The sequence below is a fragment of the Lampetra fluviatilis genome, unplaced genomic scaffold (assembly GCF_964198595.1).
Source record: "Lampetra fluviatilis unplaced genomic scaffold, kcLamFluv1.1 SCAFFOLD_145, whole genome shotgun sequence".
Taxonomy (NCBI): domain Eukaryota; kingdom Metazoa; phylum Chordata; class Hyperoartia; order Petromyzontiformes; family Petromyzontidae; genus Lampetra; species Lampetra fluviatilis.
The window spans coordinates 190,670-208,033 of record NW_027621523.1 but is presented as its reverse complement, the minus strand read 5'-3'; the positions used below and the strand labels follow the sequence as shown (position 1 = coordinate 208,033).

The window sequence follows — 17,364 nt, the reverse complement described above, 5'->3', positions numbered from 1 at the left end:
AGTGAGTGAGTGAGTGTTGAGTGAGTGAGTGTTGAGTGAGTGAGTGTTGAGTGAGTGAGTGTTGAGTGAGTGAGTGTTGAGTGAGTGAGTGAGTGTTGAGTGAGTGAGTGAGTGTTGAGTGAGTGAGTGAGTGTTGAGTGAGTGAGTGTTGAGTGAGTGAGTGAGTGTTGAGTGAGTGAGTGAGTGAGTGAGCGAGTGTTGAGTGAGTGAGCGAGTGGCGAGTGAGTGAGTGTTGAGTGAGTGAGCGAGTGGCGAGTGAGTGTTGAGTGAGTGAGCGAGTGGTGAGTGAGTGAGCGAGTGGCGAGTGAGTGAGTGTTGAGTGAGTGAGTGAGTGAGTGAGTGAGTGTTGAGTGAGTGAGCGAGTGGTGAGCGAGCGAGTGAGTGAGTGAGTGAGCGAGTGTTGAGTGAGCGAGTGTTGAGTGAGTGAGCGAGTGGCGAGTGAGTGAGTGAGTGAGTGAGCGAGTGGCGAGCGAGTGGCGAGTGAGTGAGCGAGTGTTGAGTGAGCGAGTGAGTGAGTGTTGAGTGAGTGAGCGAGTGGCGAGTGAGTGAGTGTTGAGTGAGTGAGTGAGTGTTGAGTGAGTGAGCGAGTGTTGAGTGAGTGAGCGAGTGGCGAGTGAGTGAGTGAGTGAGCGAGTGGCGAGCGAGTGGCGAGTGAGTGAGCGAGTGTTGAGTGAGCGAGTGAGTGAGCGAGTGTTGAGTGAGTGAGTGAGCGAGCGAGTGGCGAGTGAGTGAGTGAGTGGCGAGTGAGTGAGTGAGTGGCGAGCGAGTGGCGAGTGAGTGAGTGAGTGGCGAGTGAGTGAGTGAGTGAGCGAGTGGCGAGTGGCGAGTGAGTGAGTGAGTGGCGAGTGAGTGAGTGAGTGAGCGAGTGGCGAGTGGCGAGTGAGTGAGTGAGTGGCGAGTGAGTGAGTGAGTGAGTGAGTGGCGAGTGAGTGAGTTAGTGGCGAGTGAGTGAGTGAGTGAGCGAGTGGCGAGTGAGTGAGTGAGTGAGCGAGTGGCGAGTGAGTGAGTGTTGAGTGAGTGAGCGAGTGTTGAGTGAGTGAGTGTTGAGTGAGTGTTGAGTGAGTGAGCGAGTGTTGAGTGAGTGAGTGAGTGTTGAGTGAGTGAGCGAGTGTTGAGCGAGTGAGTGAGCGAGTGTTGAGCGAGTGTTGAGTGAGTGAGCGAGTGTTGAGTGAGTGAGTGAGTGAGCGAGCGAGTGTTGAGTGAGTGAGTGAGTGAGTGTTGAGTGAGTGAGTGAGTGTTGAGTGAGTGAGTGAGTGTTGAGTGAGTGAGCGAGTGTTGAGTGAGTGAGCGAGTGTTGAGTGAGTGAGCGAGTGTTGAGTGAGTGAGCGAGTGTTGAGTGAGCGAGTGAGTGAGCGAGTGTTGAGTGAGTGAGCGAGTGTTGAGTGAGTGAGCGAGTGTTGAGTGAGCGAGTGAGTGAGCGAGTGGTGAGTGAGCGAGCGAGCGAGCGTTGAGCGATGGACTTCCTTCTGGGAGGATTTGCAGCGAGCGCCGCGTGCCTCGTGACGAATCCGCTGGAGGTGGTGAAGACGCGCATGCAAGTCCAGGGCGAGCTCCAGGCACGGGGCACATACCAGGTACTCACTCACTGACACTCACTCTCACACACTCACACACTCTCACACACTCACACACTGACACTCACTCACTGACACTCACTCTCACACACTCACTCTCACACACTCACTCACTGACACTCACTCTCACACACTGACACACTAACACTCACTCTCACACACTCACTCACTGACACTCACTCTCACACACTCACACACTCACTCACTGACACTCACTCTCACACACTCACTCACTCTCACACACTCACTCACTGACACTCACTCTCACACACTCACTCACTCTCACACACTCACTCACTGACACTCACTCTCACACACTCACACACTCTCACACACTCACACACTCACTCTCACACACTCACACACTCACACACTGACACTCACTCTCACACACTCACACACTGACACTCACTCTCACACACTCACTCACTGACACTCACTCTCACACACTCACACACTGACACTCACTCTCACACACTCACACACTGACACTCACTCTCACACACTCACACACTGACACTCACTCTCACACACTCACTCACTGACACTCACTCTCACACACTCACACTGACACTCACTCTCACACACTCACACACTGACACTCACACTCACACACTCACACACTGACACACTGACACTCACTCTCACACACTCACACACTCACACACTGACACTCACTCTCACACACTCACACACTGACACTCACTCTCACACACTCACTCACTGACACTCACTCTCACACTCTCACACACTGACACTCACTCTCACACACTCACACACTGACACACTGACACTCACTCTCACACACTCACTCACTGACACTCACTCTCACACACTCACTCACTCTCACACACTCACTCACTGACACTCACTCTCACACACTCACTCACTGACACTCACTCTCACACACTCACACACTGACACACTGACACTCACTCTCACACACTCACTCACTGACACTCACTCTCACACACTCACTCACTGACACTCACTCTCACACACTCACTCACTGACACTCACTCTCACACACTCACTCACTGACACTCACTCTCACACACTCACTCACTGACACTCACACTCACACACTCACACACTGACACTCACTCTCACACACTCACTCACACACTGACACTCACTCTCACACACTCACTCACACACTGACACTCACTCTCACACACTCACTCACACACTGACACTCACTCACTGACACTCACTCTCACACACTCACACACTGACACTCACTCTCACACACTCACACACTGACACTCACTCTCACACACTCACTCACTGACACTCACTCTCACACACTCACACACTGACACTCACTCTCACACACTCACACACTGACACTCACTCTCACACACTCACACACTGACACTCACTCTCACACACTCACACACTGACACTCACTCTCACACACTCACACACTGACACTCACTCTCACACACTCACTCACTGACACTCACTCTCACACACTCACTCACTGACACTCACTCTCACACACTCACACACTCACTCACTGACACTCACTCTCACACACTCACTCACTGACACTCACTCTCACACACTCACTCACTGACACTCACTCTCACACACTCACACACTGACACTCACTCTCACACACTCACACACTCACACACTGACACTCACTCTCACACACTCACTCACTGACACTCACTCTCACACACTCACTCACTGACACTCACTCTCACACACTCACACACTGACACTCACTCTCACACACTCACTCACTGACACTCACTCTCACACACTCACTCACTGACACTCACTCTCACACACTCACACACTGACACTCACTCTCACACACTCACACACTCACACACTGACACTCACACTCACACACTCACTCACTGACACTCACTCTCACACACTCACTCACTGACACTCACTCTCACACACTCACACACTGACACTCACTCTCACACACTCACTCACTGACACTCACTCTCACACACTCACTCACTGACACTCACTCTCACACACTCACACACTGACACTCACTCTCACACACTCACACACTGACACTCACTCTCACACACTCACTCACTGACACTCACTCTCACACACTCACTCACTGACACTCACTCTCACACACTCACTCACTGACACTCACTCTCACACACTCACTCACTGACACTCACTCTCACACACTCACTCACTGACACTCACTCTCACACACTCACACACTGACACTCACTCTCACACACTCACTCACTGACACTCACTCTCACACACTCACACACTGACACTCACTCTCACACACTCACTCACTGACACTCACTCTCACACACTCACACACTGACACTCACTCTCACACACTCACTCACTGACACTCACTCTCACACACTCACACACTGACACTCACTCTCACACACTCACACACTGACACTCACTCTCACACACTCACACACTGACACTCACTCTCACACACTCACTCACTCACACACTGACACTCACTCTCACACACTCACTCACTGACACTCACTCTCACACACTCACACACTGACACACTGACACTCACTCTCACACACTCACTCACTGACACTCACTCTCACACACTCACTCACTGACACTCACTCTCACACACTCACTCACTGACACTCACTCTCACACACTCACACACTGACACTCACTCTCACACACTCACTCACTGACACTCACTCTCACACACTCACACACTGACACTCACTCTCACACACTCACACACTGACACTCACTCTCACACACTCACTCACTGACACTCACTCTCACACACTCACTCACTGACACTCACTCTCACACACTCACACACTCACACACTGACACTCACTCTCACACACTCACACACTGACACTCACTCTCACACACTCACTCACTGACACTCACTCTCACACACTCACTCACTGACACTCACTCTCACACTCTCACACACTCACACACTCACACACTGACACTCACTCTCACACACTCACACACTGACACTCACTCTCACACACTCACACACTGACACTCACTCTCACACACTCACACACTCACACACTCACACACTGACACTCACTCTCACACACTCACACACTGACACTCACTCTCACACACTCACACACTGACACTCACTCTCACACACTCACACACTGACACTCACTCTCACACACTCACACACTCACACACTCTCACACACTCACACACTGACACTCACTCTCACACACTCACACACTGACACTCACTCTCACACACTCACTCACTGACACTCACTCTCACACACTCACTCACTGACACTCACTCTCACACACTCACACACTGACACTCACTCTCACACACTCACTCACTGACACTCACTCTCACACACTCACTCACTGACACTCACTCTCACACACTCACACACTCACACACTGACACTCACTCTCACACACTCACACACTGACACTCACTCTCACACACTCACACACTGACACTCACTCTCACACACTCACACACTGACACTCACTCTCACACACTCACTCACTGACACTCACTCTCACACACTCACTCACTGACACTCACTCTCACACACTCACACACTGACACTCACTCTCACACACTCACTCACTGACACTCACTCTCACACACTCACTCACTGACACTCACTCTCACACACTCACACACTCACTCACTGACACTCACTCTCACACACTCACACACTGACACTCACTCTCACACACTCACACACTGACACTCACTCTCACACACTCACACACTGACACTCACTCTCACACACTCACACACTGACACTCACTCTCACACACTCACACACTGACACTCACTCTCACACACTCACACACTGACACACTGACACTCACTCTCACACACTCACACACTGACACTCACTCTCACACACTCACACACTGACACTCACTCTCACACACTCACACACTCACTCACTCACTCTCACACACTCACACACTGACACTCACTCTCACACACTCACACACTGACACTCACTCTCACACACTCACACACTGACACTCACTCTCACACACTCACACACTGACACTCACTCACTGACACTCACTCTCACACACTCACACACTCACTCACTGACACTCACTCTCACACACTCACACACTGACACTCACTCACTGACACTCACTCTCACACACTCACACACTCACACACTGACACACTGACACTCACTCTCACACACTCACACACTCACACACTGACACACTGACACTCACTCTCACACACTCACACACTGACACTCACACACTCACTCACTGACACTCACTCTCACACACTCACTCACTGACACTCACTCTCACACACTCACACACTGACACTCACTCTCACACACTCACACACTGACACTCACACACTCACACACTGACACTCACTCTCACACACTCACACACTCACACACTGACACACTGACATTCACTCTCACACACTCACACACTGACACTCACTCTCACACACTCACACACTCACACACTGACACACTGACACTCACTCTCACACACTCACACACTGACACTCACTCTCACACACTCACACACTCACTCACTGACACTCACTCTCACACACTCACTCACTGACACTCACTCTCACACTCTCACTCACTGACACTCACTCTCACACACTCACACACTGACACTCACTCTCACACACTCACACACTGACACTCACTCTCACACACTCACTCACTGACACTCACTCTCACACACTCACACACTCACTCACTGACACTCACTCTCACACTCTCACTCACTGACACTCACTCTCACACACTCACTCACTGACACTCACTCTCACACTCTCACTCACTGACACTCACTCTCACACACTCACACACTGACACTCACTCTCACACACTCACACACTGACACTCACTCTCACACACTCACACACTGACACTCACTCTCACACACTCACACACTCACACACTCTCACACACTCACACACTGACACTCACTCTCACACACTCACTCACTGACACTCACTCTCACACACTCACTCACTGACACTCACTCTCACACACTCACTCACTGACACTCACTCTCACACACTCACTCACTGACACTCACTCTCACACACTCACACACTCACACACTCTCACACTCTCACACTCTCACACACTGACACTCACTCTCACACACTCACTCACTGACACTCACTCTCACACACTCACTCACTGACACTCACTCTCACACACTCACACACTGACACTCACTCTCACACACTCACACACTCACACACTCTCACACACTCACACACTCACACACTGACACTCACTCTCACACACTCACACACTCACTCACTGACACTCACTCTCACACACTCACACACTCACACACTGACACACACACTCACACACTCACTCACTGACACTCACTCTCACACACTCACTCACTGACACTCACTCTCACACACTCACTCACTGACACTCACTCTCACACACTCACACACTGACACTCACTCTCACACACTCACACACTGACACTCACTCTCACACACTCACTCACTGACACTCACTCTCACACACTCACTCACTGACACTCACTCTCACACACTCACTCACTGACACTCACTCTCACACACTCACTCACTGACACTCACTCTCACACACTCACTCACTGACACTCACTCTCACACACTCACACACTGACACTCACTCTCACACACTCACTCACTGACACTCACTCTCACACACTCACACACTGACACTCACTCTCACACACTCACTCACTGACACTCACTCTCACACACTCACACACTGACACTCACTCTCACACACTCACTCACTGACACTCACTCTCACACACTCACACACTGACACTCACTCTCACACACTCACTCACTGACACTCACTCTCACACACTCACTCACTGACACTCACTCTCACACACTCACTCACTCACACACTGACACTCACTCTCACACACTGACACTCACTCTCACACACTCACTCACTGACACTCACTCTCACACACTCACTCACTGACACTCACTCTCACACACTCACACACTCACACACTGACACTCACTCTCACACACTCACACACTGACACTCACTCTCACACACTCACTCACTGACACTCACTCTCACACACTCACTCACTGACACTCACTCTCACACTCTCACACACTCACACACTCACACACTGACACTCACTCTCACACACTCACACACTGACACTCACTCTCACACACTCACACACTGACACTCACTCTCACACACTCACACACTCACACACTCACACACTGACACTCACTCTCACACACTCACACACTGACACTCACTCTCACACACTCACACACTGACACTCACTCTCACACACTCACACACTGACACTCACTCTCACACACTCACACACTCACACACTCTCACACACTCACACACTGACACTCACTCTCACACACTCACACACTGACACTCACTCTCACACACTCACTCACTGACACTCACTCTCACACACTCACTCACTGACACTCACTCTCACACACTCACACACTGACACTCACTCTCACACACTCACACACTGACACTCACTCTCACACACTCACACACTGACACTCACTCTCACACACTCACACACTGACACTCACTCTCACACACTCACACACTGACACTCACTCTCACACACTCACTCACTGACACTCACTCTCACACACTCACTCACTGACACTCACTCTCACACACTCACACACTCACACACTGACACTCACTCTCACACACTCACACACTGACACTCACTCTCACACACTCACACACTGACACTCACTCTCACACACTCACACACTGACACTCACTCTCACACACTCACTCACTGACACTCACTCTCACACACTCACTCACTGACACTCACTCTCACACACTCACACACTGACACTCACTCTCACACACTCACTCACTGACACTCACTCTCACACACTCACTCACTGACACTCACTCTCACACACTCACACACTCACTCACTGACACTCACTCTCACACACTCACACACTGACACTCACTCTCACACACTCACACACTGACACTCACTCTCACACACTCACACACTGACACTCACTCTCACACACTCACACACTGACACTCACTCTCACACACTCACACACTGACACTCACTCTCACACACTCACACACTGACACACTGACACTCACTCTCACACACTCACACACTGACACTCACTCTCACACACTCACACACTGACACTCACTCTCACACACTCACACACTCACTCACTCACTCTCACACACTCACACACTGACACTCACTCTCACACACTCACACACTGACACTCACTCTCACACACTCACACACTGACACTCACTCTCACACACTCACACACTGACACTCACTCACTGACACTCACTCTCACACACTCACACACTCACTCACTGACACTCACTCTCACACACTCACACACTGACACTCACTCACTGACACTCACTCTCACACACTCACACACTCACACACTGACACACTGACACTCACTCTCACACACTCACACACTCACACACTGACACACTGACACTCACTCTCACACACTCACACACTGACACTCACACACTCACTCACTGACACTCACTCTCACACACTCACTCACTGACACTCACTCTCACACACTCACACACTGACACTCACTCTCACACACTCACACACTGACACTCACACACTCACACACTGACACTCACTCTCACACACTCACACACTCACACACTGACACACTGACACTCACTCTCACACACTCACACACTGACACTCACTCTCACACACTCACACACTCACACACTGACACACTGACACTCACTCTCACACACTCACACACTGACACTCACTCTCACACACTCACTCACTGACACTCACTCTCACACACTCACACACTCACTCACTGACACTCACTCTCACACACTCACTCACTGACACTCACTCTCACACTCTCACTCACTGACACTCACTCTCACACACTCACACACTGACACTCACTCTCACACACTCACACACTGACACTCACTCTCACACACTCACTCACTGACACTCACTCTCACACACTCACACACTCACTCACTGACACTCACTCTCACACACTCACTCACTGACACTCACTCTCACACTCTCACTCACTGACACTCACTCTCACACACTCACTCACTGACACTCACTCTCACACTCTCACTCACTGACACTCACTCTCACACACTCACACACTGACACTCACTCTCACACACTCACACACTGACACTCACTCTCACACACTCACACACTGACACTCACTCTCACACACTCACACACTCACACACTCTCACACACTCACACACTGACACTCACTCTCACACACTCACTCACTGACACTCACTCTCACACACTCACTCACTGACACTCACTCTCACACACTCACTCACTGACACTCACTCTCACACACTCACTCACTGACACTCACTCTCACACACTCACACACTCACACACTCTCACACTCTCACACTCTCACACACTGACACTCACTCTCACACACTCACTCACTGACACTCACTCTCACACACTCACTCACTGACACTCACTCTCACACACTCACACACTGACACTCACTCTCACACACTCACACACTCACACACTCTCACACACTCACACACTCACACACTGACACTCACTCTCACACACTCACACACTCACTCACTGACACTCACTCTCACACACTCACACACTCACACACTGACACACACACTCACACACTCACACACTGACACTCACTCTCACACACTCACTCACTGACACTCACTCTCACACACTCACTCACTGACACTCACTCTCACACACTCACACACTGACACTCACTCTCACACACTCACACACTGACACTCACTCTCACACACTCACTCACTGACACTCACTCTCACACACTCACTCACTGACACTCACTCTCACACACTCACTCACTGACACTCACTCTCACACACTCACACACTCACACACTGACACTCACTCTCACACACTCACTCACTGACACTCACTCTCACACACTCACTCACTGACACTCACTCTCACACACTCACTCACTGACACTCACTCTCACACACTCACACACTCACACACTGACACTCACTCTCACACACTCACTCACTGACACTCACTCTCACACACTCACTCACTGACACTCACTCTCACACACTCACACACTGACACTCACTCTCACACACTCACACACTGACACTCACTCTCACACACTCACACACTGACACTCACTCTCACACACTCACACACTGACACTCACTCTCACACACTCACACACTGACACTCACTCTCACACACTCACACACTCACACACTGACACTCACTCTCACACACTCACTCACTGACACTCACTCTCACACACTCACACACTGACACTCACTCTCACACACTCACACACTGACACTCACTCTCACACACTCACACACTCACACACTGACACTCACTCTCACACACTCACACACTGACACTCACTCTCACACACTCACACACTGACACTCACTCTCACACACTCACACACTCACTCACTGACACTCACTCTCACACACTCACTCACTGACACTCACTCTCACACTCTCACACACTCACACACTGACACTCACTCTCACACACTCACACACTCACACACTGACACTCACTCTCACACACTCACACACTGACACTCACTCTCACACACTCACACACTGACACTCACTCTCACACACTCACACACTCACTCACTGACACTCACTCTCACACACTCACACACTGACACTCACTCTCACACACTCACACACTCACACACTGACACTCACTCTCACACACTCACACACTGACACTCACTCTCACACACTCACACACTCACTCACACACTCACACACTCACACACTGACACTCACTCTCACACACTCACTCACTGACACTCACTCTCACACACTCACACACTGACACTCACTCACACACTCACACACTCACACACTGACACTCACTCACTCACACACTCACACACTCACACACTGACACTCACTCTCACACACTCACACACTGACACACTGACACTCACTCTCACACACTCACTCACTGACACTCACTCTCACACACTCACACACTCACACACTGACACTCACTCTCACACACTCACACACTGACACTCACTCTCACACACTCACACACTCACACACTGACACTCACTCTCACACACTCACACACTGACACTCACTCTCACACACTCACACACTGACACTCACTCTCACACACTCACTCACTGACACTCACTCTCACACACTCACTCTCACACACTCACTCTCACACACTCACACACTGACACTCACTCTCACACACTCACACACTGACACTCACTCTCACACACTCACTCACTGACACTCACTCTCACACACTCCACACACTGACACTCACTCTCACGACACTCACACACTCCACACACTGACACTCACTCTCACACACTCACACACTGACACTCACTCTCACACACTCACACACTCACACACTGACACTCACTCTCACACACTCACTCACTGACACTCACTCTCACACACTCACTCACTGACACTCACTCTCACACACTCACACACTGACACTCACTCTCACACACTCACACTGACACTCACTCTCACACACTCACACACTCACTCACTGACACTCACTCTCACACACTCACTCACTGACACTCACTCTCACACACTCACTCTCACACACTCACTCTCACACACTCACACACTGACACTCACTCTCACACACTCACTCACTGACACTCACTCTCACACACTCACTCTCACACACTCACTCTCACACACTCACACACTGACACTCACTCTCACACACTCACACACTGACACTCACTCTCACACACTCACTCACTGACACTCACTCTCACACACTCACACACTGACACTCACTCTCACACACTCACACACTCACACACTGACACTCACTCTCACACACTCACTCACTGACACTCACTCTCACACACTCACACACTCACACACTGACACTCACTCTCACACACTCACACACTCACACACTGACACTCACTCTCACACACTCACACACTGACACTCACTCTCACACACTCACACACTCCACTCACTGACACTCACTCTCACACACTCACACACTCACACACTGACACTCACTCTCACACACTCACTCACTGACACTCACTCTCACACACTCACACACTGACACTCACTCTCACACACTCACTCACTGACACTCACTCTCACACACTCACACACTGACACTCACTCTCACACACTCACTCACTGACACTCACTCTCACACACTCACACACTGACACTCACTCTCACACACTCACACACTCACACACTGACACTCACTCTCACACACTCACTCACTGACACTCACTCTCACACACTCACTCACTGACACTCACTCTCACACACTCACACACTCACACACTGACACTCACTCTCACACACTCACTCACTGACACTCACTCTCACACACTCACTCACTGACACTCACTCTCACACACTCACACACTCACACACTGACACTCACTCTCACACACTCACACACTCACACACTGACACTCACTCTCACACACTCACACACTGACACTCACTCTCACACACTCACACACTCACTCACTGACACTCACTCTCACACACTCACACACTCACACACTGACACTCACTCTCACACACTCACTCACTGACACTCACTCTCACACACTCACACACTGACACTCACTCTCACACACTCACTCACTGACACTCACTCTCACACACTCACACACTGACACTCACTCTCACACACTCACTCACTGACACTCACTCTCACACACTCACACACTGACACTCACTCTCACACACTCACACACTCACACACTGACACTCACTCTCACACACTCACTCACTGACACTCACTCTCACACACTCACTCACTGACACTCACTCTCACACACTCACACACTGACACTCACTCTCACACACTCACACACTCACACACTGACACTCACTCTCACACACTCACACACTCACACACTGACACTCACTCTCACACACTCACACACTGACACTCACTCTCACACACTCACTCACTGACACTCACTCTCACACACTCACACACTGACACTCACTCTCACACACTCACTCACTGACACTCACTCTCACACACTCACACACTGACACTCACTCTCACACACTCACACACTCACACACTGACACTCACTCTCACACACTCACTCACTGACACTCACTCTCACACACTCACTCACTGACACTCACTCTCACACACTCACTCACTGACACTCACTCTCACACACTCACTCACTGACACTCACTCTCACACACTCACACACTCACACACTGACACTCACTCTCACACACTCACTCACTGACACTCACTCTCACACACTCACTCACTGACACTCACTCTCACACACTCACACACTCACACACTGACACTCACTCTCACACACTCACACACTCACACACTGACACTCACTCTCACACACTCACACACTGACACTCACTCTCACACACTCACTCACTGACACTCACTCTCACACACTCACACACTCACTCACTGACACTCACTCTCACACACTCACACACTCACACACTGACACTCACTCTCACACACTCACACACTCACACACTGACACTCACTCTCACACACTCACACACTCACACACTGACACTCACTCTCACACACTCACACACTGACACTCACTCTCACACACTCACACACTGACACTCACTCTCACACACTCACACACTCACTCACTGACACTCACTCTCACACACTCACACACTCACACACTGACACTCACTCTCACACACTCACACACTCACACACTGACACTCACTCTCACACACTCACACACTCACACACTGACACTCACTCTCACACACTCACACACTCACACACTGACACTCACTCTCACACACTCACTCACTGACACTCACTCTCACACACTCACACACTCACACACTGACACTCACTCTCACACACTCACACACTGACACTCACTCTCACACACTCACTCACTGACACTCACTCTCACACACTCACTCACTGACACTCACTCTCACACACTCACTCACTGACACTCACTCTCACACACTCACACACTGACACTCACTCTCACACACTCACTCACTGACACTCACTCTCACACACTCACTCACTGACACTCACTCTCACACACTCACACACTGACACTCACTCTCACACACTCACTCACTGACACTCACTCTCACACACTCACACACTGACACTCACTCTCACACACTCACACACTGACACTCACTCTCACACACTCACTCACTGACACTCACTCTCACACACTCACTCACTGACACTCACTCTCACACACTCACACACTGACACTCACTCTCACACACTCACTCACTGACACTCACTCTCACACACTCACACACTGACACTCACTCTCACACACTCACACACTGACACTCACTCTCACACACTCACTCACTGACACTCACTCTCACACACTCACTCACTGACACTCACACTGATTTGCAGAGGTGGGACAAAGTCATTGTTATGCAAGTCCAAGTCGAGTCGCAAGTCATCAAATTCATGACTCGAGTCTGACTCGAGTCCAAGTCACATGACTCGAGTCCACATCTCATAGGTGGGACAAAGTCATTGTTATGCAAGTCCAAGTCGAGTCGCAAGTCATCAAATTCATGACTCGAGTCTGACTCGAGTCCAAGTCACATGACTCGAGTCCACATCTCATAGGTGGGACAAAGTCATTGTTATGCAAGTCCAAGTCGAGTCGCAAGTCATCAAATTCATGACTCGAGTCTGACTCGAGTCCAAGTCACATGACTCGAGTCCACACCTCTGCTGATTTGTGATCGCGGGCCACTGAGGCAGACTCCACCTCCTCAGCAACCCGCGACCACCACCCATCCTTGCAGCGCCTTACGGCTCTCCGAACCTCCGAGCGGCGAAGGCTGCGGTAAAACTCCTCATTCTCTGACATTGGATGCTGTAGCCGATGAGAGTGGGCCTGTCGCTTTTTCTCAACCATCCTGAACACCTCCTCTGTCAGCCAGGGTTTCTGGGGAGGTCTGGACCGCGTACCCAAAGCAGCCATTGCCGCTGCATGAGTCACAGTCCTAAACCTCGCCCATTTACCCTCGACATCAGGAGGAGTGGGGGACGATGCCAACCCCAGCCGCAAGCGATGATGAAATTCTCGCTTGCAACTTTCATCAGCTCAGACCAGGCCACTTTAGGTTGGAATGGGGTCCTGGGTGTACACCCACCACCGGAGTGGAAGAATGGCAGGCGCATCTTACAGATGACTAGTCGATGGTCAGAGGGCAGATCAGCTCCACGGTAGGTCCTGGTGTCAAGGACATGGGCTCGCATCCACTGGTCCGTCACTATGTAGTCCAGCAGATGTTCTTGCTTGGACCCGGCATGCATCCATGATGTTGTGTGGATGCGCCGATGCCGGAAGAGCGTGTTGGTAATTACAAGCCCATGGGCTGCACAAAAATCTAGCAGCCTCCTACCGTTATTATTGAGCTGATCTGGCCCATGCCTTCCAATCACTCCAGACCAGGTGCCAGCATCATGACCAACTCGGGCATTGAAGTCACCCAACAAGATGACTCTGTCCCGATTGGCCACTTTAGCCAGCACCTGTGACAGGGGGTCATAGAAGGCATCTGACTCATCGGCTTTGCCTGCATCCCTCCACGGATGTTCGTCTTCGGCGGTGGCATAAGTAACCACGACCACCACTCCTCGCCTCCGGTTGATTGGAAGGCGAGCCCATAGTATCCTGGGGCTTACAGCTTCCCACACCTCACTGCCACGCTCCCACGCCCCCTTCATTCTTTTGTTCAAAAGAAGGGCCACACCCTGTCGTTTGGCAGTCCCCTGTCCCGAGTAGAGGACTGTCCACCCCTCATGGTGGCTGGAACCAGAACTGGTCCACCGGACCTCCTGAATGCCACAGAGATCCAGGCGGTACCGATCCAGCTCCCGACAGAGGAGTGGCAGCCTCTCCTCCGCAGTGAGCGTTCGAACATTCCACGTGGCCATCCGTAATGGCTTTTTGTTGTTTCTGGAGGAGCCCCGAGGGTGAAGATTCAATCTCCTGGCTCCGCCAATTGGGGTTTGGCCAGGAGACGTCATAGACGCCTGTCCCCCCGGGGCCTCCGGCACAAGCTTATTTGTTACAGATTTATGTTTAATTAGTAGTTTCGTGGTAATAAATTGAGGGTGGAGGGGTTACCAGCCCCTCACACCCGTCCAGAGCCCCCGTTTAGCCACTGTGGTGGTCACAAACGCCATGAGGGGAGAGGCCAATGGGGCATTGGCCCTCCCCCCACAGCGCTGTCCACGACAGTGTTGCCCGTCCGGCACCGCGAGGAGGTAGGAGGTTGTTTTGCCGGACTGACACTCACACTGACACTCACACACCGATAATCAAACACTGATACTCACACTGACACACTCGTAATGAGGGCGCCATCTCCTGTATTACGTGGGGCGTTACTTGTTATGCAGCTATAGTAGAGGTGTGGACTCGAGTCATGTGACTTGGACTCGAGTCAGACTCGAGTCATGAATTTGATGACTTGCGACTCGACTTGGACTTGCATAACAATGACTTTGTCCCACCTATGAGATGTGGACTCGAGTCATGTGACTTGGACTCGAGTCAGACTCGAGTCATGAATTTGATGACTTGCGACTCGACTTGGACTTGCATAACAATGACTTTGTCCCACCTATGAGATGTGGACTCGAGTCATGTGACTTGGACTCGAGTCAGACTCGAGTCATGAATT

General features: G+C 51.0%; 1 protein-coding gene across 1 annotated transcript in view; it reads left to right on the top strand.

Moving 5' to 3' along the window:
• The first annotated feature begins 1,404 nt into the window (after positions 1-1,404).
• The window catches only part of LOC144955366 (solute carrier family 25 member 35-like), a 70,829-nt gene continuing 54,869 nt past the window's right edge, over positions 1,405-17,364 (top strand). Inside the window, exon 1 of the mRNA XM_078885609.1 lies at positions 1,405-1,574. Coding sequence (XP_078741735.1) covers positions 1,455-1,574 — 120 coding nt within the window. The 5' untranslated portion in view covers positions 1,405-1,454. The remainder of the gene's footprint in view (positions 1,575-17,364) is intronic.